Here is a 23,575-nt window from a genome sequence, read left to right on the forward strand (position 1 = left end):
TCTGCACAACTTCAAGGACATTTGTCAAATATTTGGGAGATCTCGTAGGAAATTGTGAGATGATATGTTAGCCTTGGCTGCTGTATGTTGCGTGTGATATCTCATTCAACATATCTGTGTAAGATTTAAGCAGCTCATCACACCTTGGCTTGATGTTTCTTCATTCTGTACACTGTAGAACACTTTGTTCTGGGTTGATGCCCACAGCAAGAACTTACTCTAAATAAAAAGCACTTTTCCACCAGTGTATAACTTTAGACCTTTGTAATATTTGCCTTATCCAGTTAGCGTGAATCCCAAACCACAGTCTGCTGGTGTCTGATGGGCAGGCCTTCAGCGGTTTGGTATGAGCAGCTTGTCGGCCAATGTTTGAGGTGAAGGGGAGCAGTTGTACTCCCTTTTCAGGGCACACAAGCAGTGCAGAAAAAACTATGAATTCATCCAACTGAACCAAAAGGTGGTGGGGGGACGGGCATAATATAACAATTATTGTCGACTGAATGACCATCCATCCTACTTTACAACACTGACAATTAAAGTGAACTGTGTTCCAGGCTTGCCCAAAAAACAGGCTATAAAGATATTTTAACTATGAAATGACCTATTTGACTGACCACCTTCAGACAATGGTGTCCATGTGCAGACTATCCCATCACCAACTGGCTGGTATGCCTACTATAATAGCTGTTGTTTCAGCATCATAGGAAAAGTTCACCCCTGAATGACTTTCTTGCACACAAATGATTTAGAAATGGGAAAGAATTCCACTTATTTGCAGATAAGCTGATTTGAATTAATTGCTAATAGACTTTTAATTTGGCAATGAGCGATGTACAACCATTTTCTATAATAACTATGGTTCAAGATTTTGGCATATGTTTTGGTGAATGTTTCTCTCCAGTCAATGTGCTCTATAACACCCTCATGTCAATACTATTTTGCATGTATTGGTTTTAACCAAATGTTCTACTAGTTTCGAGTGTATTGTGGAACAATAGACAATCACCCTGTTACTATATACATTTGAAAGTTTTAAACGTGAATGGTTAACAAAAACCTTACATGGTGTAAATGATGCAGCACAATATCAGAATAAGGAAAATCAGGAGAGAAAATTATTCAGGTTGGTGTACACCAATTTCAATTGGTTTGGATTTGGTATGCATTTCTAAATGACAGCCAGACAAACATGACAACATGCAGGCCCATTATTTGACAATCAATTATTGATGTGAAACTAAATACAAACTAAAATCACGTTTAATTTATTTAAACAAATAAAATATATATGGTTTTGCAAGAACTGTATGTACAAGACAATATACAAGTGGTAAATAACTTAATATAAAAGTCGACTGGAGTTTAACATAATGGAGCGACAAATGAATGAAAACTTACAGAGCAAATGCACTCAAAACCTTTTGATTTCAAATGAAAAACTACTCAAGCCATACATCCTAATCAGTTATTCAGCTTTCTTTTTCCTCTTGCTGTTTCTAAAAATAACCTTAACCCTAATTCAGATTCACCAACGGTCAGCTATTCCACAATTGAGATTTAACAACCTGATTAATTCAGTTGACTAGGCAGCTTAAGACTAGGAAGTCTTATTAACATCTACATCTGGCATTTACAATTATTTCTCCCCATTGTTATTACTGCAAAGACTTTCTGATTAGTCACCAATAGAAGCATGTATGAGCAATACTGTAGGCTGCATCTTTTCACATAGCGTTATGCTTTGGCAAAGAAACATGAAAAGGAGAAACACAGAGGAGCATGATGCCTCATTTGAGTCAGCAGACATTAGATATTATTACAGGAAAGTAACAAATATGCCCATGAGGTCACATGTGATCGGGAGTGAGAAATTACAGCTGTAGAGCAATGGGACTGAGCAAGGATTCATTTACTTACATAAACAGTAAGATTAATTAAGATATTTATTCTGCTTACATGGAGATAATGTGCAAAACTGGCCATTTCAGTTATACAAACCAAATGTACATTTCAACAAGAACATTTGCACAATCATTTGAATGAATGAAATGGCCAACCAATCAAGTTTAGAGGCTGCTTCCAAGACATGTTCAAACCAACAAACTTCTTGTTTGATCATGTTGATAAGGAATACATTCTTGAAATTAAATTCACAGACGTACTAGACATGCACATATACTGTTGTCACGGCACAAAAGGAGCCATTTGATACTGTCCAGATAAATGTCAATTTTGTCCGACATTCTCCAGAATAAATGCTTGCAAACAATTCCAACGGTGCCTTGGTTTTTTATGCTTACATACATTAGTTATCATTATCTGGCACAGTTAATAGGTCACAGTTGGCCTATTTTACATAACTACACAGTTATGTCGGTGCAAGGTACAGTTGCCCTACTTGAATAACTGAAAGTGAATAACTGGTTCTGTATCTTAGACACAGCAACAGTGATAAGAGGTTGCTTCTTCTCTAACATGTGCAAAATTTAGTAGAAACCATTTTAAATATACAGGCAGGCTACAGTTTTAACCCACAGTACAAAATGATTTACAATTTTCACTGATCAACTATGCAGAGATGAGCACTGAAAAAAAAACATAAAAATAGTATATATAAGCATAGAAATTGACATATTTACGTGTCATGACTGATCTCACGTCAGAGGAACATTGATCTACCACACGTTAACCTTGGACACCCACATGAGTTACATTTCCGTCATTCATGCCAGCACGAGCCCCCATGAGTAAATACAGGCTGCAAGGCCATGGCCTGGACAAAACTGTGGTGGGAGCAACTGACAGACACTTTTCCAATGTTTATATAGCAAATAAAAACATGTCTCCAAAAGGCCAGACTGCAATACACATTTGTAGAGATTTAAAGTTTGAAAAAAATATAAGTTTTTTAAATCTAACTGAGTGGACTTGGACTATTTTTTAAATAACACAGAAGCCCAATAAAAAATATAAAATCATTTAAAAACAGGTTTGAGCTCTATACCAGTGGTTCCCCAGTCACAGGGACTAATCATAAATCAATTTAAACTGAGATCACCATGTGGTCTAACAAGACAGTTTTGTGCTCTGAAGCAGAAGGACCATGTGAGCCCCCTTTTACAGGTAAGACAATTGGGCAGTATATCTACATTTTGTCTGAAATATCTTAAATTGAAGAGTTATGAATTCTACCTAGTCCCAAAATACTTCGAATGTGTTACTACCCAAATTCTCTGTACTAGGCAGCCTCAAGTTGTTCCCTCATCCTACCGATGAGACTTTATGCCTGCATCTATTTACATCCAAGTTACAATACAAATACTAAACTCACAGTCAATATAAACATACATTTCAGATAACGAAACAGTTTAATGTATAATGACTCATATCAAAGCAGGAATGAAAGCGTTTGGTTTGGGTCGAGAAGATTCTGCTTTGAGAAGATTTTAAGAGAATTCAAACTGCCCTTATTGCAATAAATTGTAAAATGACATTGGTATAGTATTAATTCAAAAGAATGAAATGTCCTTCATTTTAGAAATACATAAAATGCACCAATATGGTGAATATTAATCATGCCAGGGGCAATCCTCTCAATAATAATTCCTGTTATTTCTAATGAGTAGAAATAAGTACAGGCAAGTACAGGTAAATTGACATTTGGACCAAACAAATACTGAACATGAGTTGAACTCACTGAACATCAAAGGGGAACATCAAGTTCCTAGTCCTTATTGATGACAGATTTTAGTGCCACTGAATTTTATATCAGTCTATGACATGTATGCTTTACAGATTTGAAAGAGATTGTTAAAGTATTTACATTTAATTTGGTAATAAAATAACCCTTTGTCATATACTGTATATCTTATCTAAAAAGGGCATGCCTGAGCCCATTCTTGAATATGGAAATACAGTGGACATTCTTATATATGAAACTCTCATGTTTCATCCTTTTCTAAAACCAGAGGTGAACAGTTAGGAATAAATCAATCTTAAAATGACAGTTTCTTAAGACTCTGTGTTATCTTCCTTGGAATACTCTTCCACGAGCTTCTCATATGAATGCCCATGTTCCGACCCGTCACTTGTGAACACAGATCCTTCCGACTCTAAGACCAGCTCCTCTTTTGAGTCCGTCTCCGAATCCACATTTTCATCATATGTGGTAATAGACGATTTGGCATTGGCGTCACCCTCATCATCTTCCTCAATATTGTTAAGTAAGTTATCCTCATCAATAAAAGTGATATTTGCATTCTGGAAAATCAAGGGCTGGTAGTCTTTGGTGTCCCATGTCCTATGGCTGCCCATAGCACAGCCTCCCGCCCCTCCAAAACCACACGCCCCACTCTCCTGGTCAACATCTTTATCGAGCTGGTTCTCGTACATCCTTTCCTGTTCACCCTCTGCTAGTTCCTCAGTCAACAGCATGCCGTTCTCAGACCCCAGGAGGTAGTTCTTAGACTTTGAAAAGGCCACTGTGACACGGTCGCTAAAGCTATATCGTCTTTTTTGCCGTGGTGACCGGTCCAGGCTTAGGATGGTGTTTTTGTTCGAAGTGACCTCTTCATTGCAGCTCTTGGAGCGATTCGTCACCTTGATGTTTGAACCAGTGGCGGCAGTGCTGCAGTGGCTCTCACTTTCTTTCTTGGCACCAATCTGCTTGATGAGGTCGTTATAGCCCTCCTGCTTCTTGGACAAGAACCTGAAGATATTGGCATCATTGGCAGTAGATGGCAGGCGCAGGGTGGCTTTGTGGCTTTCCTTGTGGTGTCTTAATTCATCCAGGGATAGCTTACGTCGCTTACGGCGCTTCTTAAGGGCCTTGTGGGCCTCCACTACCATGCGAACCTTCCAGTTGAAAAACAAAGACAGCCAAGCCAGGCCCAAGTAAATCCAAACCTCTACAAAATACCGGTAAAGAGTAGGGTAATCTGCATTTGGATCCACACCTGAAATACAGAGAAGAATCATGTTAACACAGTAGATCTAAAAGTATGCATTTGAAATGAAGTATGACAAATGTTTAAGGAAGTAAAATCATAGATTTGTGAACAAGGTGCACACATTACCCTAAAGTAAAACTATTCAATCATTTTGTTCACCATTGTGGTCTTTCACAAATCAGCTTTAAATTGTATTAAATTAAGTCAGCATTAGAAAGTGACACTAAAATGTCTCCACTCATCCATTCAAGATGGTTCCTAGCTATAGCTACTATTTCATAGAGATACCTATAGTAACATTGATGTAGATGCCTAGGTTTTACTGTTAGAGGTATTACACGAGTGAAATATGGCATGGGAGAGAAATGTCTCTCCAGGGGAAAACTGATGATAACATAGATTCTTCTTTGATAACACAATCTCAAGGTGCCCTTTTACCACATACAGACAAGTGACAAAGTTCAAGTAAAAACCTAGCACTATCGGTACTATCTGCAGTGGAAAACAAAGTACCTAATACTATAAGCGAGTAGAGTCAAGTCCAGTTGAGAAAGTATCATGAGGTAGAAAAGCGTCTTTAGAACGGTGTTGGGGCCACCATGAGCTGCCAGAACAGCTTCAATGCTCATCAGCATAGATTCAACTTGAACTCAGTCTGTATTATATATAAATGGAAAAAGCTTACCGGCAACAAGATCACCAAAGCCAATAGTGGTTAAGGTGACAAAGGAGAAGTACAATCCTTCCACATAGGTCCAACCCTCTTGGGACATGAACACAAATGGAGGAATGACCAGATGCACTAGCACGCCCCAGAGTATGAAGATGGCTGTGCAGGTAAACTGTGCCTTCCGCTGAAAGAACAAAGTGTGACATGACCCTTGATTTTCACGGAACTGCATTTTGCTACACATTTTGTTTATTTTCTTTTACAAATATAATTTTTATGTATAATGTATATGTTTAGGTTGTTTACGTAAGTCACTTTCCCAAGCCCAAATCTTCCTATAACACAACAAATGTTTATTCCTTGCTGCAAAAAAAAAATGAATAAAAAGACAAAATGCTATTTACATTCCAAAATGACCTCACAAATTGTGGCCCACGGGAAAAAAAAAGTTCAGTATTATGCTGTTTGTGAGGTACAGTTTAATTAATATCACTTACCAGTGACAGTCCTCTCTTTGTAAGATACTGGCCCAGGTGCTTGGCTCTACCACCAAAAAACTTTCCAAGTTCACTGATCCAGGTCAGACAAAGAGGGACCCCAAAAAGCCCATAGAATATGCAGAATACCCGTCCTGCTGATGTTTTGGGGGCAATGTTCCCATAACCTGTAATATGAACATTTGAATATGAACAGCAATTAATTTTAGCAATCAAGGACAGGCATTTCACAATTCTTCCTTTGTTGTAGTAAACTAAACTATCCAAAATAGCCAGGCACAAAGAAGCACAAATCACACTAATAAATTACATTTTAATTATTTGAATCATTTATATTGAAATTATAAACTTGTTTAAAGGCATGGTAAAACCACAGTTAGACCAAATTATTCTTGACAAACTAAACTAACAATTTCCTGCCTTGTTGTTTTAGATGGCGTTCCTTTCTCTCCTCCTCTCCATTACCCACAGCAGACAACACACGATGAAAACACAAAGTAAACACTCATATTGACATTAGATTTTATTCTACTTTGGGACTAACTGCCATTAATGTATTGCCATTTACCAATAGTTGTGATGACAGTAGCAGCAAAGATGACCGCATTAGGCCAGTTCCAATTGTTGAAGGTCTTGCTGCCTGTGATGGTGACACCCTGGTCTGCAGCATTCGACACCACCTGGGGAACACAAAAACAGCAGACACAAGCTAAGTTTTGATTTTTTTTTAATGGAGACAAACCTGTTAGAAAGTTTTAGACAACTTTCCTCTCGTACCAAACAAACCTTCATGTCACATAAAGGATATAAGGTCTGGTTGTCCCAGAAAGTTGTAGTAGTAATAGTGAGAGGGTTGTTGTGTCTAAAGAACATCCTTCCGGTGACTGATTCTATCTCCAGATGCACTCATGGCTGCAATGAGTGACCCTAGAGGATCATTCCTGACCTGCAGGGTTGAAACACAACTGCTTACATTGGAAGAGCAACGCAGGAATATGTAAACTTGTGTGTCCTCAAACAAACATTTTGAATCAAGTAGTCAAATACCAAGACATTGAATAACTACAGTATGTCAACTGTTCTATGAAACTTCATTAATTCAATCTTTGTACTGATTATGCAACACTAAACCATTTTCATTATAGTACTTTTTGGATATCTTTGAAAACATGGCAATTGTAAATATTGATAGTGCAATGCAAAGTGAAAAATGTAAACCAGACCAAACACATCTACACTGTGATGACACAAGGCATTGCCTGACGCCCAAACTTCAATTTTCCAAAAATGTATTTCAAAATTGTGTGTGTGCGTGGTGGGAACTTTTAAGTTATGCCTAGAAAAAATATTTAATAATAAGCCTGTGACAGTGTTGCTCTAATTAAACAGGCGCACGTGTGTGTTAAATTCCTATCTCTGCGTAAATAACATAAGGCACAACCGACATTACTGGGAAAATCTTACTCTTACTTTGGCAAAACAATACCTCATATTGCATAATAGTCACAGTCCTACAAGAAATCTGTCAGTATGAATACTTCTGCAAGACACAGAAAAGCAGAAAAAGAATAATGCATAATCTCCAGATGGAAACAATACCACAATAGATAGTGTACCACAGAAGTCAGTATATTCACCTCCCCCTCAGATGACACATTAACAAGGAAGTGAAACTTTTGAAATGCTGACTGAGGTTGAAAATAAACTAGTCAAACAACTTGCACAATTCTTAAATTTCTCCTTGTTGATGCAGCTATTTTTCATGCTATTTATTGTATCATTATATATTAATATAAATGTACATTTACTTTTAATGTTTGTGTTTTTGTAAAGCTATTAGGGTTTGTGAATCAGCATACAGAATAGAAAATAAGAGAGCTCTGTTGTTGACATTCCAAGCTACCACTGATGTTGTAACAAAAAATCCTGCATATTACATTAAAGGCCTTGTTTGACAAACTGAAGTCTGTCTGTGAAGTACACACAAAAAAACTACTGTCTTACAAAAATTGCTTAATACAGGTCTTTCCTCTAATAATGAGTAACTAAGGTTCAGGGCCAATGCCATCCATGAGACTGACAACAACTGCCAAATAACTGCCATCCTGCCTATAATATGGATTTTAGCGAATTAGAATATACCACAAGAATGCTTTTGTCCCTGATCCAGCCTTAAACAAAGATCGAGAACAGAGACACAACTAAACGTGAAAGGAAATGCATGCAAGTTTAAAGTGTGAATTGAATTCACTGGAGAACTTTAAGTCCTTTGGTTGGAAAAGCCTCATTAACCCTGAGTAAGGTGTTAAAACAGGACTGTAAAAATGAAGTAAGTCAAAATAAGTATGTGTTTGGTGTGTGCGTGCTTTGCTTCACGGGCATGACTAATGCATGCAGCTCAGCAATTTGGAAGTTTGCACTGTCATGCAATTCTTCACTCAGCAGATCACTACTGTCAAAACTAGACTGAGCTTAAATGTAGGCCTTCTCCAAGAACCTACTGATTGTTGGTTGTTTGGTATTAAAAAAGTCATAATGAAACTTAAGAGAACCTTGTTAGAGAGAACCCTGACTTAAGGCTCTTTCATAACATCACTCGTATCTAACCATAAAGGCAGGAATCTGTCTGTCTGTGGATCTATTATCTCAAGAACCCAGAGAGCACAAAGATGAAAATTGGCAAAATTGGGCAAAAACACAGATATTCTGAAAGATATATTTAAATCAAAGTATTATGCAGAGGTAGTCCAGAAACTTCTGACATTTCTGAAATTAGTCTTTACATGCAGAATAGCCGAATCCTTAAAGGTTATTCTTGGAGAATCCTAATATTTAATATTGCTGCCGCTAACGAAATTGCTGTAAACAGAGGTAAAATGGCATTAGTTTATTAGGTCTCTGAAAGTGCAGGTTTGCTACACTGATAACCAGAGAGCAACAAAACCACAATGACACACGCAAACTTATCAGCTAGACAGTTGACATACATGAGCAGTGTTTTATTCCACTCTCAAAGGGACGCAAACTTATCAGCTAGACAGTTGACATACATGAGCAGTGTTTTATTCCACTCTCAAAGGGACAGCCATTAAGGCTGGATGCTGAGAACAGATGATAACTTAAAAAGTGGCCAACATGTCATACTTAGGCAAAAAAGACTCAGCTGGGTCAGTTTGAACATGCTGGTATCAGTGCAGTAGTCAACAGTCTGCTCCAGAAACACATTTTGTAACATGTACAAGCCATAAAAGGCAAGTCATCTTAAAGTCTGCAATTACTGAATGTCCTTGAAAATCTATTATCAGTATCAGGTCTAAAACATATTTCCATTTCTATAAATAAACTTGTGTTTATACCCTTGGATCTTCAAGTGGCTTTAGCAATCTGTAACAGACTATGTACATATGATAACAACAAAACTGGAGAGACTATTAAGGTGTGCCCTTCGCCCTTCAAGAGCAATAAAGGTGCTAAACGGTGACGGGATTTAGGAGGTCATGTGGCATGCCTGCTAATCTGACATTTTACAGCAGTCCAAGTGCTCACCCATGTCCTGGCTAGTGATATGGGCAGGAGAGCTATCTGTTCTGCATGTTCTTTTGGTTCTTCTGCTAAAATACTACCTCACAGAATAGGTGATGATGGTTTGGTGATCTCTGCATATGTGGGTCCCACTGCATGGAGGAGGTCATGACGAGGTAAAACGAGACATCAACGTTGCAGACCATTACATGACCACTGAAATACCATTTGAACTACACACTTCTGATCCTTCAGTGTCTGTTGTACTTTCTATTTGCACAATTCGTACATCACAGATTGCATAAAAGTGTCTGCTAAATAAATACATAAACAATTCTGTCAATGTGAATTGACTCATGGTGGTGATTACATATACAGCTTGAGATACATTGATAGTCAATGAGATAACAGGTGTCCCTCAACAAATCAATATGGAAAACAGCTCTGACAACTGCCACATAGCACTCTGTAACAAAAGAACCCCCCCCTTATTCAACCATTCCACTCCTCTACCCTCTATTCACATACCCACAAAAGAACTTACAATGGTGGTGGAAGAGAAGCCACTGTGCATACCACTTCATTATCTAACACCAAATGGAAGGAGGGTGGTACTGTTCATGAATCTCCCAAAAGCCTCAATACATGTTGAAGAAAGAGAGGAGAACATGTCAAGACATGCTACTTTTGGGGTCTGACACACTCTTCCTAAAAGAGCTGAATATGAATGAATGAACAAACATGTTATTCATTTAGCAGACACTTTTATCCAAAGCATCCAAATAGTGCCCACAGAAAGTAAAGCAATCTGGAACAGTATTGGTGTGGTCAGTATACAAATGCTTTGTATTTAGCACAGCTCAAAGTACCCACTGTGTACGTGCAAAGTAACATTGTGTATGTTCTTCTACAACTTCAATCCTAAAAACAAATGTAGGTAGAGGTCAGAGAAAGTTAAATTAAAAGTTAAGTTGTTGCCTGAGATTCCATTCTCTGTTTATTGTCAATAATGTGTTATGTTGAAGGAAAGCTCTTAACACACCTGTGTAATGAAATGATCATTAAAACTTGACTTGCGTGTGTGAGCACACTGCTGACAGACAGGGGTCAATGACACTGCTATAGCCCTTTGGCTTTAGGACATACAGCATCATCATTTTTACAGGACATAAAATCTTTGCTACTTGAACACTGTGAAACGTTTAAAGACTGATCCACAAGGTTAAATAAAGATAGTCCTACAGTAAACAACCCAGTACTATAGCATTGCACCAAATTGTATACATTTGTTGCATACATGTTGCATTTGACAAAATCTGGGTGACTGCAGTTACCCAGAATTGAACCTTAGTAATGATCTTATTATCTTATTAAAGCATCTGCCTTGTACATGTCCACGGTTCTCTCAGCAGCAACACATGAGCTTTGTGTTATGTGTAGAACATCACTGATATGGTCAGATATGGTGTGTTTCCAATGCATAGAGATTGTGCAGTAGCCTACTGTATAGAGACTGCGTTTTAATGATTGAATCCTGGCATCTGGACGTAAGTGAGGAGACATGCATAGTGTCTGTTATAAAGAAACCTACTTATTGACCCAATTCAAGCATGAATAATGAGTTAATCCTAAAACCCTGTTATGCACTTTGTTGCGTAAAGTTTCGTTAAATCTGTATATGAAACTATGGCATAATGACCAAAGTCTGAAAAGTTGTTTCCTGAACTCAAAATCTCACAGTGGTGACAACAGTGACAGACGAGCAAAGGAACAATTTATTGGAAATCCAAAGCAAAAACTATGCCTTCTGTGACAAATAAAATGTTATGGTTGAACGATTCAGATTCAAGACGTGTGGTTTGCATTTCAACGTAACCGTGTCATAGTGTAATTTCATACCTCTAATATTCTGTCCAAGTCATCTTTCGTGAGACAGGGGTAATCTTCCAGGATCTTATTCTTTTGATCCCTGTACTGTTTTGATGCAAGTTTCCAATTGGGTTCCTCTAGAACTTGAAATATTGCTGCCCCGATGGACAGATAAAAAATAATCGCCGAAGTTAACAGGGGGCCTTTATCTACCATACTTCTTCACAATGCGTTTAACTTAAAAATCGATTCTGTTGTTTCTTTCGCAAAATGTTGTTTAAATAATTCACAGAAACTCCCCATGTAACATGAGTAATAGTGCAAAAAAATGTTTCGATGTGCTCATAAGCAAACCACAACTGCACAAAAGTTAATAGTTTGACAAAGGTCCGTGTTTTTTCGGCGCAGCAGTTGTTTACTCTCCACGTGCGCAGACGGTGTAATGGCATTGCTCCTTCAAACAACTAATGGGCTCCCGAACTTCGTAGGGAAGTTGAGAAGAGCAAAGAACCGCCCATGAGAGACAACATTTGCTGCTTTTCGCTACAGGTAAACTAAGCTGTAGGCTACTTTTCATAAAACCTGACCTGTTTCTATTGGCTTAATATTATGTTACTTGTCTCAGAGTGCTAATTTATCACAAACGAATTCATTTTTATTAAGCGTTTATTAAATAGATTAGGCACCTCCGATCGGTTTTTGTTTAAGCTTAAATCATATCATCTGTCTGTGGCATGTACTCGTTTTCATTGATCGTGTAATGTGAAATCGCTTACATGCACCACAAATTTAAAATAGGTGCAAACTATCCCATAGTTAAGTAAGGGCATGAATCCACTCTGACAACAAAAATCCCCGACTTAATCCCCTGATATTTGTTTTGCAAAGTAGCCTAGTTCATTATAAAACTGGTTGTTTATTTTTTAACTGCCTTTCCTGTTATGATGAAAAAATAAGCCTACAGTGTTCTCTACTGGACTGTGCCTCAAATATTACCCTTATTTACATGATTATCATTTCTGCAGGTTATCAGTTATAGGTTGTGTTAACAATCCTTTGAAAATGTAGACTACTTGTAAAATTATGACTCTGGTGTCTAGTTACATATTATTTTAATTGTCAAACAGTAAATGTTAAAACATAGTTTTTTTCTGTGGAGTCTGATTGAAAACCATGACACAAATATTTAATTAAATGGTTGTAAATTAGGTCAGAAAAGCAACCACAATAGTCTTCACCAAACTCTTAACTTAAAAGGCTAAAGACGTACTTGTTCCGGGAGTACAACGGTACTTTAGAAAGATTTGTTGGATCAGATGTTAGTTTATTTCCTCCAGGAATACAATGACACTTATTGAGGGACTTGTTTCACTTGTTGGCTAGTTGTAACTGATTTAACTACTTGTACTCGCTGTAAATTATATTATTGTTGCTTGCTTTCCTCCAGGCACACTCTAAGCACTTTCGAGGATCATGTTGTTAAATTGCAATTTGTTTAATTACATGCTCTTTATGGCTCTACCCATTGGCACTTATTTGCTTTTCACCATGTATGCTTCATGTTTTGGCTACCTGCAATTTTTGGGGGGCTATCTCGTTGTTTATGATCATTGACCTATGCACTTTTTGTAAAGCTCTTTCTTGTAAGTCGCTTTGGATAAAAGCGTCTGCTAAATCAATAAATGTAAAATGTAAAACTCCACTCTATAAGAGGTGGCAAGTTATTCCTTAGTGGAATGTGAATACACAGGTTTGACAATTGTACTATTGCAACCATTTAGCAGGTTTAGATCCCTGGAACAAGACTAGAGACATGCGTCAAAAATGGGAAACAGACCAGGAGGTCAAATATGGCTTGCATCGTCAAAGTTCACACATATTCAAGGTTAATGTAGTTAGGCAACAACCTTGTTCTTGTTTATCAAACTTATTTACTCAGCATTACAAGATGGTAATTGGTGTTACACCTAACAAATGAACCCCCTTGCAAGCTTTCAACCAAATGAAAGGAAAGATATAGATTCACGATGTATCAGTTTCACTTTTATTTTAACAGTTTATAAAGCGTTTTCTTGCTGAAACCTAATAAGGCACCAAAATAACTTTTCCTCACAGGGGAAAGATGGGAGAGCAAGGTGCCGAAATGTAAGTCTTACAGGTGACAAGGGAAAAGGACCATCCCTGACTTTGCCCCACACACACAGCAACCCTGCACGCAAAAACAACATAAAAGCATTAATTATTCCCCAAAAAGTTGTTTTGAGGTTAAACTAACTGGCACAGAGGAAACAACACTCCAAACTAACAAATGGAGGTTAATTGCTACCCACCATACATGATAAAGGCTCAGGCTGGTCTATATCAGGTGCATCATGCCTTGGGTGCAGTCATTTACTTTCTCTTAAAGGGACAGTAGCACCTGTCACACCAGGAAAGCGACCGCTGAGGTGTAATGTCTTTTAAAATCTGGGACATGGCCAGAAGAGGCATCAGACAGCAAATTAAAATAAAAAGGTAAAATATGGGAGTTTAAGCCTTGTCGACAACAAGCTCCTTCACATGCACCATCAGTAGGCTACTAACTTGGGATCTATGAACACAAATGTGTGTATATTTGCATACTAAGTTCATAAATCTCAGACAATTTACACAGAGTTTAACACGTTTGTCAGAAAGGCACAGTTCTAACAGTATTTCAGTGGTTAGTCCCACAGAACGGTCTGTATTTTTACCAGACACAGTGCAAAAGTAACAATCTCAACTACAATATTGCATAATTCTCATAATGGAACAGTACAAAAGTGGCAACAGCATAGCCTATCTCAAGTGAAACATCGTCAATGTTTGTATGTGCTGTCTGTGGTTAAGCCTACATCTACTGCTACAGCAGACTTTCAAATACAACATGCAAAAAGTGGTCCATTTTGCAGGTACTGCAAAGCACAAATGTACAGGTGAGTGAAGCGTGAGGTGCTCTTAGGTCAAGCAGTTAGTCCAGTTTGAAAAGGTCAGTGTACAGCAAGTGACATGTGTCGGGCCACAACTGTCAGGCACCTGTAACACTCCGCTATACAATGCTTTGACTTCAGGTTCTTGGTATTAGACAACTGGCTGATTGGGAAGAGTCAACAAGTGCACCTCAACAAGGCAACAATAATGACCAGATAACACACTGGCAAAGTCTCGGAGGCACGAAGGACAGAATTTATTGTAAATAGAGAAAAACAAAGATAATATGCAGCCAATAGGGAAACTTATTATGATTCCCTCTGTTAGAAGGTGCTACAGCCTGATGACTATCAAGTTGTACAGCTAAAATGTTATTGCTCAAATAATTGAAATCACTAGAGGATTTAAGTATTTCTATATCTCTGGTAGATTGTTTGCCATGTCTTACTGAATCTGAAAGGAAAGTAGCCTTCCTTTTCCATGACAACATGCCAAATATCAGTATAAGAGAAATATTCAAGGTTAATGTATGATTGTTTCCAGCTTGAATATTCTACAGCTCTTGTTACAAAACTGAACTTGTCAAGCTCCTCAGCGCCAGAGACTAGCGAGGGCATGACCTTGGTTAAGAAAAACACTTGGTTGCAAAGTCTTGCAACGAAAATCCCACACTGTGTCAAGTCTTTGTGGTTGGAATGGTGCACTTTGGGTTGTAGTGAGGCCACATAGTAGTCTTTTCTCTGGGTTAAACCATGTAGGTTAAGGCTGGCTTGGAGTGACAAGTGCAAGAATTGGGATTGCCAAATAATGTGTTGCCCTGTCAAGCAACTTTATGCTTTACTGTGCCTTATTTATAAACCATACATATACACACACAAAAGGGCATACTAACATGTTGACATTTATAAAAATGTGTATGTGATGTGGAAAAAAGTCTACGAATTGTGTGCAGTCGTTTCTGATTCTGGCATATTTCACAATTATTTTACCAAGGAATTTCATTATGCAATTCTCTTTGTGAACATGTACATCTCTCTCTTATCTCCAAACCCACAAGCACCCCCCATACCACAATGGAGAATGAGTGTGTGTAGTTGCAATAATGTTCTTTATTCTAAATCTAGTCATTGTAGGTATCCTGTATTTTATTTTAGTCTAGGCTACGAATAATTTGCTTTACGTTACGGTATGTAAAGTTGCGGAAGGTAGCTATTTTATAACTTTTATTTTACCTTTTCCCAGCGACTTGGTTAATGGCACTGCAACCACCAGGGGGCATCCTGAGTATAGTGGCCAGTTTGACTATGGAGATAGACTACGGCACATTCCAGGAGCTAACATTCCTGTTGTCATTCTAATTTCATTTTTGGAAGCCTGCAAGGCCAGTAATGAACTGAAGTCATGCGGTGAGAATGCTGTGCTTTCGCTCCCCAACTTGCTCACCCCCACACACACACTCCACATATGTCTCTCCATCTCTCTCTCTCCCCCACACACAAACGACACCTCTCTCACTCCTCATCTTTCTCGCTCTGTCCCTGTCCATGTCTCTCTCTCGACATATCCCACTATTTATCTGTGTCTGAGAGAACGCAGGAAAGGATGGACATGTTTATGATCATGTGAAAGAGATTGATGGGCAAGGTTTGTGTGTGTGGTGCAGATTTTGAATTAATCAAGGCAGTGGACTGTTTCGTCTAAGCTGTTGTAAAGTGTGGACTCCTTTATTCAGTGGGAGCAGCAATAACCGCTACCCGCAGGCTCTCGCATCTTCATCAAATCGCCGACCATAAAACCGACTACGGACAACTCCAGAGCGAGAGACATAAATTGTCTTAAGACTATGGCATAGTCTCCCCAAATCCCTATAATCTATTACAATGTGTCCTAGAGTCAGAAATGTCATTTTCTTGCCCAAAATCCAGTTTTTTTTTTGAACAGACTTTGTCGGCATTCAGACTTAGATCCAAACTGCAATAGCTGAAAAAAATATATAAAAAATTATGAGAAACTATTACCTAAAAAGTTAAGTGGCGACAAGTAGCCGAACAACTTCCCTCTCCTGTGCGGTCCTGAAGGCCTGACCCAATTTCAGCACCATGTAGCGTCACGAGAGTGTATAGGCTCAAAACTTTTAAAGTGTTTTAGCACACAAGCTTTCAGTATCTAGCATTGTGTAGCATACATTTTTCATGTTTATTTCAGTTTATTAGATTCGTAATCCATTTGGCTACTCAGTAAATCGTTTGAGTAAATGATTTAGTTCTGGAATAATAAAGTATATGAATCTATGTAACACATTATTATGACTGGTTTATCTTTATCGTAGGCACGGTGACGTCGTTGATTGTATCCTGCTTTAACGGTTTCGCGTCTGGCGTTAACCGCTCCCACCCCCATTGGTACTGCCATTCCACACTGTTGCGTTTCCCCGAGGGACCAGCAGCGGTAGCTATACTCCCTGCGGTGAACCGCACTGTGGACGGAGCCATGCCGATCTGTGACACTCTCCATCCGGATGAATGTCTCTCACTCCACTGCTTCCACCGGGGAGATGCGATGAGAATCCACACCCTTTCGCCACTTTGAAGCAGATGAACGTGGAGAAAAGGAATTGCCTGCAAGACCAGAGAGTACCGCCGTTGAACAGGAGAGGCTCTCGGTAATGAACCGGGGAATCATTTCTGCTAACCAAGCAGATCAGCGCACAATACAGTGAGGTCTAAAGCGACATAGCCTTTTCCTAGGAACATCAAACCGGCGGGGATGATAAAAGATTAACTCACGGATTCTCAAACACTGAGACACAGAGGCTTGAGTCAGAGAGGTAAGATTTGAATGGATTCATTGAGCGTCTGTTCTTGGTTCCCATGCTGTCACGGCCACCCCTCATCTCTGTCATGGTCTTAATTGAGTTAAAGTGAACGTGAGAGAAGTGATGTTGTGGTTGATGTAGTATATCACACAGTCTATGGTCCTCTCTCTGCTAGGTGCTGTCTTCAAACATTTGTATGCCATTCTTCATTTTGTGTGAAATAGGTAACTGCCTTTGAAAAATCACTCACTCTTTCATGGACACACAAACACATCACTCCCAACACCCATCATCTCGACCTTGATCTTCTCGTTATTGATTTTCCCACAAAAAAAATACTTAACCAAGTGTTTTATGTGGTTGTGGAGAAATGAAGTTGCCCTACTTACTAATGACTGGACTGAACAGTCACATTCCTGTATCCCTCTATACAGAACTAACAGGTCACTTTCTAGAACCAGGACCACTATTCAGATGCCGCTGTCGCTTGATTGGTCCTCAGAGTTGTCACAGTCCAGTCCTGACGATGATGTCCATGCTGATGATGTCATTTGTCTCTTCCCAGAGGGCTTTGCAGGAAAGTCCATACCTGGATGCCAGGATGCTTTCCCCCTGATGGTGATTTCTACAGGTGAGGTGTGTGTTTGATGTGTGTGTGGTGTGTGTACATATTCATACATGGGTGTGTCACAGCTGTACCGTTCAAAGAGTAAGGCAGTAAGTCCTCACTTTGAAGACTATTGTGCATAATACTGAAACTAATTCACATCACTAATACATCATGCCTCAGGTGTTCCAGTGAGCTCCTTGCACATATGACTGCTTCCTCTCAGTTTTAGCGGAAGCACCAATCCCATGCACAGTGAGGGATGACAGTCACATGATTGGAGCTATGATTGAATCCTCTATAGACTATTTGACAATGAAAACATAGTTGTATTTTTTTCTTCTCTCTCTCCCTACCTTGTGGCTGTGCCACTGTTCATTTTTGCGAGCGGTGAGTCTGTCCTAGATGTGGCTGTGTTTCTCTCCTTACACGCAGCCATGAGTGCTTTTCCAGCAGTAGCTAGAGAGCTTCCTTGACTTTACTACCTGGATAAATCACCCGGTGATGGAAAAATATTGTTAAAGGAATGATATTTGAATAATTGAAGACTCTTGGCTTTAAAATTGCAGGATCACTGTGATTTCCAGCGCTTAGTTCGAGGCCACCTCACCGAAATATTCATATGATTATTTAAGAGTGGGTATATCAGGGATCTACTCATGTGCTGCCTGACTATCAGAGCTCTTCTCTGGCATTTTCATAAGCTTTAAATCTGTCTGCCTGTGTGCCTGTCTATCTGTCACAGCCTCATGGTGTACATCTGCCTGGGTGAAAGAGAGGTTGAGTGAAATAGAGATAGACATAGCTTTTTAGTGAAAGATAGAGAGTGAGACAAACAGAAAACGAGACAGAGAGACAGACAAAGAGAGGGATATGGAGAGCGGTATGGAGACTGCGTTCTGGGACAACCCATTAGGGCCAGCACGTGACCTCCAACCTGCCCTCAGCTGTGTGACATTGGTGATGAAAGGTGCCCTGAGCTGCAGAGATGGACTGTGATTGAGAACAGTGGGATTTACTAAGCATAGCTGGCTTGTGAATGAATATCACTGTGAGTCACTTTATTAACTTTATTAATATACACAGACATTATCGATGATTCTTGATGGTGCCTCTTACGTATTTCAGTTGTCATGGAGCTTTACTGTGTGTGTGTTTTGGGTGGGAGAAAGATTTGGTGAGTTTCAGCTCACATGGACAGGGAAAGAATGAGTATATGACTCTTCTCCCAGATGCCACTGTGACCCTGCTGCTCACCAGACCAGTGGAGACAGTGGGAAGCTGTACTTAGTGTCCAGACAGGACACACCTATTGGAGCTGCTGTGATGCCTGCCAGTATGGAGAGGAACCAAGGGCAAGATGGATCGAGGGCATGTTGGACAGAGGTCAAGGTGGACTGTTAGCACGCAGACAGTCTAACAGATAGCTGTATGTAACCGATCCACCCGCCTGTGTAGGCTGTGTGTGTTGGCTGTGTGTGTGTGTGTGTGTGTGTTGGCTGTGTGTATGTGTGTGTGTGTGTGTGTGTGTGTGTAAGATGTGTTTGAGTGTGTGTTGTGTGCATTTATTGATCTGCAGACTCAGTGTTGTAACAGAAAAAGAGAGAAAGTGACAGCACTGCTGACAAAGTCTAGCTAAAACCAGCTTTCTCAACCTAAGCTGAACACACACACAGCAATCCATACACACCACCTAATACTAGAGCTGTATCCGATGAAAGATCGCGGTAGTTCTTTTGCTCTTGTCAGTGACATGAGAAGGAAATATTCCCTCTTTGTCGCTCTCTCTTCCTGTGTCCCTCTCTCCATCTCCCTTTCACTCTCTCTCCTCACGTGTTCCTTTCTCCGTGTCCCTTTCTCCCTATTTCGCTCTCTTCCTGTTTGTCTCTCTTTCTCTCTCTCTCTCTTCTATTGCTCTCTTTTCTGTCTTTTCTTCCTACTCTTCTTCCATGGTTTCCTTCACTTCCTCAGGTGAATAATGTATGCTTTTTAGACAGATCCCTCCTGAGAAACTAAGGACACAGTCCACCCCATTGTGGGCTCTGAAGCAAACGTGTGTGTGTGTGTTTTATGTTTACACCTGTGTGTGCTTACACCTGCCAACATGTGTGTGGTTGTCAAATCAAAATCTTTCTTTAGGCTTGTCTTGTGAACCAGACCCCAGCATGGTCTGTTTCCTCCCTGGTCTCCTCCATTACCAAATCTTCCATGTAATCTGTGGCTTAGGGCTACAGGGAGGTTTGTGTCTAACTTCATGATCAGCCATGAGATCTCTCATCTAATTGGGATCCTCTCTCTCCTTACGAATCCAATGTCTTCTTCTCCTAACCTGAGAGAGCTCGGAGGTGGTTAAGGTTTGGTTTGACATAGGCCAGACAGACAGAGAGAGGAACAAATGTGAGAAAAAGTAAAGGACAGTGAATGGTGGGTGAAAGAGGGGAGAGAAGAGAACTAGGAGTTGGAGTAAGAGAACCATATGAAAGAGACAGGGAGGAATGCATAGCAGAGAAAACAGGCGCGGTCGAGTGAGTTAAAGGAGAGAGGAGAAGGTGAAGAGAGAAAGAGAGAGAGAGAAAGAGAGACTTCACATTGCTTTTAACTGCATTAACCTGGCCTATTCTGTATATAATTTAGTGCGATGACGCAAGGGAGATACAGCACAGGAAGAGTTGCCTGATGTGGAGACCTACACACACACACACAGACACACACTAACACTCAGTCGTCACCAAGCTACTCTTGAGTAGAAGCAGCAGGTCATAGACCAGGTCCTCTGGCTATAGCATGGTCTCCAGCCCTCTCATTCTCCTGAATGACATGAATGTGCCTGCTGCATTTTTACCTTAACCTCTTACCAGCATGTCCTTGGGGCCTGAGCCATACACCTGCCGCATTTTAACTTCATACAATGCCCAGTTTGTGAGGTAATCGAGTCACAGACACACATACACACATATTCTTGGAGATTCTTGGAATTTAAAAAGATCCACACCACACTGTTGCACTGTATTTGCCACTGACATCTTGTGTAGGTGTTTGGCATTGCTTAAACTTCCACCCCTCTTAGATATTTGCCTTTCATTTTCACATTTATACATTTCAAGCAGCAAACTATTCTCTTTATTTTTCTCTCTCTTTCTCTGTCCTCCACCTCTCTCTCTCTCCATTTCTCTCCAGGAGTCACAGTTAGAGGAGGTTTCGAGACCGCTGTTCCCACAGGCCTCGTATGCCCCTCCCCCTTCTCAGGCTCCTCCCTCTCTAAGCGCTCTTCTGATGTAAGTGGCCCTGCCCAATCTGACTTTCTATGTTTGCCTGATATAAAGTTTGTTTCCTAAATGGAAACAAACTTGTCTACAGAATTTAATGAAAACTAATTTGGTTGTAATCTTCTGTCTTTCTAGGTATCTCAGAACCCATTGTTGAACGTGAGTACAGTTCTGATGCTTACTGGTACAAGATGCAAGCTTTCTTTCATTTCAATTAGAGCTATAGCTAATGAATGATGTTGATCATTCTCATTCTGTGTCTCTTAGTTTTTCTTTTTTCTATTTCTCTCTCTCATCTCTCCCTCCTACCTCTCTCTCCAGGGTTTGATGGAGAGCTGGTCGAATGACAGCTGGAACTGTTGTCATAACTGGAGGAATTCTTGCCGCGGTGATACTGCTGTGTATTGTAGCAGTACTCTGTTACTGTAGGCTCCAGGTAACACTGTGTGTATGCATTTGTGTGTATGCCTCTGTGTGTGTCTCCTTGTGTCTCACTACCTCTTTACCTCTCAGAGTAGAGGTTGGCTGTGAGCTTTTAGTGAATGTATAGGATGTATTTAGGGAATTGGGTACTCTATCTCTATGTGATATTTTTTATGGAAAGTGATGACAAAGTCAAAATTCTACCCCTCTCCCCCTTTCCTTCTCTTCCAGTACTACTGCTGCAAAAAGAATGAATCAGAGGTGGATGTGGGCTCTGTGGTGGGGCAGGAGTCCCAGCTCCACAGCGCCTGCAACGTGTGCAACGCCGCTGGGATTGACGGGCTTGCCTCCACCTCTCTCTCCCTGGAGCCTCTGGACCCAGGACCCCTCCACAACTACTGTCCCACCTGCTCCCCCTGCTACCTCCGTTCCGGACTCACAGACGACATGCGAAATGGAGGGGAGCGTCTGGGCTTCCACACCTATCATTACGACAACCCAGGGGTGTGTCTGCCCCTGTCCGTAACCCCTCAGGGCCCCTCCCCTCTGAGCTTTTACAGCCCTGTGGACATGTACCCTGTCACCAGGCCCTACAGCACCCAGGTCTGACCCTGCCCCCCCCCCCCTCTTCCCCCCCATGCACACATACACACACACACACTCAAACGCAGACACACACATGCAGCAGACTGCAGATAATCACACATGCTGAGGGCGCACACACATACACTCGCACAAACGCATATACACACACACAGACACACATGCAGCAGACTGCAGGCACGCACACACACATACACACACACTGCAGATACATAGTATAATATAGTGCAGTAGTCTTCAAGCCTGGTCATCATGGCCCACTGACGTGTATGTTTTAGATGTTCCCCTGCTCTAACACACCTGATACTGGCTTGATGACTGGCTTGTTATCAGGCTCTGCTGAAGCCTGATAACTACAGGTGTGTTGGAGCAGGGAATCAACTAAAACACACAAGAGAGTGGGCCCTGAAGACCGGGGTTGAATACCACTGGTATAGTGTATACTGCATGTGCTGATGCACAAATGCACTGCAATTGTACACAGACACACAGCACATTACACTCAAAAACAGACTCTCACACACACACACACTAATACATGTTTCTCTGCTACATGGCAAGAAGCTCAGATAGATCCAGATCCTTTGCGTCCAACTCAGATTCCTCCCACAGACAGAGCATTGACATTGGGGAAGCTTCTATAGCAGGCCCACGTCTTGCTGTGGTGGGGAAAACAACTGCTGTAGCAGCAGATGACAAGCTCTCATGTGATGTCATGTTACTCTGCTGCTGCACCTCAGTTTCTCCCTCAACTTCCTCCTCTTTCTGTTTTCCCGTTGTGCTTCATGCAATTCTCTCTCACGCGCTCTCTCTCTCTCTCGCTCTCTCACGCTCTCTCTCGCTCTCTCTCTGTCTCTCTTTCTCTCCCCTTCTTTGATTTTCTCCATTAAACACCAAAATGTGAAGGCGTTGGGAACAAAACGAGGGCTATTTGTATGTCATCTTGGTTCTCTGACGACAACACTTCCAGTAACCAGTATCCCACTTGCTCTGTGTGAGCTGCAACCCTTTAGAGAGCTCTGAGGGGAATCCCATGAGATGTGACTTTTTGGTTTTAGGTTTCATCATGGATTTGTAATACAATATGGTTTGTTGCCAAAAACAAGTCTTCACCCCCTTGTCAGTGCTGGCCCTTACTGCTCTGTGCTCCTCTGTGTTTTTCTGAAATTGATGAAGAAGCCCCTTTATTATAATACCAAGGAACAAGCACTTCTGAGTTACGCACGACTATTGAGAAAAGTATTTATTCAAAATGGATGATTTTGCTTGGTATTCTCACTCACTGTACTTTCCACTGAGGTCCTCTTCCTCACGTTTTATCTTTTGTACCTCAACCCCTCTCCTCATGATTCTTTGGTGACAAGGTTGTGAAAAAAAGAAATGGATATAATGATGATTAATTCAT

The 23,575-nt window shown here is 40.4% G+C and overlaps 2 protein-coding genes across 5 annotated transcripts; one reads left to right on the plus strand and one right to left on the minus strand.

Annotated features, from left to right (window-relative positions):
- Nucleotides 1-1,249: 1,249 nt before the first annotated feature.
- On the minus strand, nucleotides 1,250-11,966 carry kcnk5a (potassium channel, subfamily K, member 5a). 2 transcript variants are annotated; one of them, XM_062468762.1, is made up of 6 exons: nucleotides 11,538-11,966; nucleotides 6,685-6,796; nucleotides 6,117-6,283; nucleotides 5,926-5,982; nucleotides 5,635-5,803; nucleotides 1,250-4,955 (listed from the first exon to the last, which is right to left on the minus strand). In XM_062468762.1, exons 1-6 carry the CDS (start codon nucleotides 11,721-11,723, stop codon nucleotides 4,012-4,014), a joined length of 1,635 nt encoding a protein of 544 aa, XP_062324746.1. In that variant the 5' UTR covers nucleotides 11,724-11,966; the 3' UTR covers nucleotides 1,250-4,011. The 2 variants fall into 2 exon arrangements, with proteins under 2 accessions (XP_062324746.1, XP_062324747.1); XM_062468763.1 differs by lacking the exon at nucleotides 5,926-5,982.
- LOC134026235 (protein FAM163A-like) lies at nucleotides 11,889-22,222 on the plus strand. 3 transcript variants are annotated; one of them, XM_062468770.1, is made up of 7 exons: nucleotides 16,848-17,283; nucleotides 17,447-17,495; nucleotides 17,837-17,909; nucleotides 21,065-21,153; nucleotides 21,280-21,303; nucleotides 21,466-21,580; nucleotides 21,799-22,222. In XM_062468770.1, the coding sequence occupies exons 6-7, from the start codon at nucleotides 21,488-21,490 to the stop codon at nucleotides 22,174-22,176; spliced, it is 471 nt and encodes a 156-aa protein (XP_062324754.1). In that variant the 5' UTR covers nucleotides 16,848-17,283; nucleotides 17,447-17,495; nucleotides 17,837-17,909; nucleotides 21,065-21,153; nucleotides 21,280-21,303; nucleotides 21,466-21,487; the 3' UTR covers nucleotides 22,177-22,222. The 3 variants fall into 3 exon arrangements, with proteins under 3 accessions (XP_062324753.1, XP_062324754.1, XP_062324752.1); XM_062468769.1 differs by lacking the exons at nucleotides 16,848-17,283; nucleotides 17,447-17,495 and adding an exon at nucleotides 11,889-12,056; XM_062468768.1 differs by lacking the exon at nucleotides 17,447-17,495.
- The last annotated feature ends 1,353 nt before the right edge of the window (nucleotides 22,223-23,575 follow it).

The sequence above is a fragment of the Osmerus eperlanus genome, chromosome 9 (genome assembly GCF_963692335.1).
Source record: "Osmerus eperlanus chromosome 9, fOsmEpe2.1, whole genome shotgun sequence".
NCBI classification, from domain to species: Eukaryota; Metazoa; Chordata; class Actinopteri; order Osmeriformes; family Osmeridae; genus Osmerus; species Osmerus eperlanus.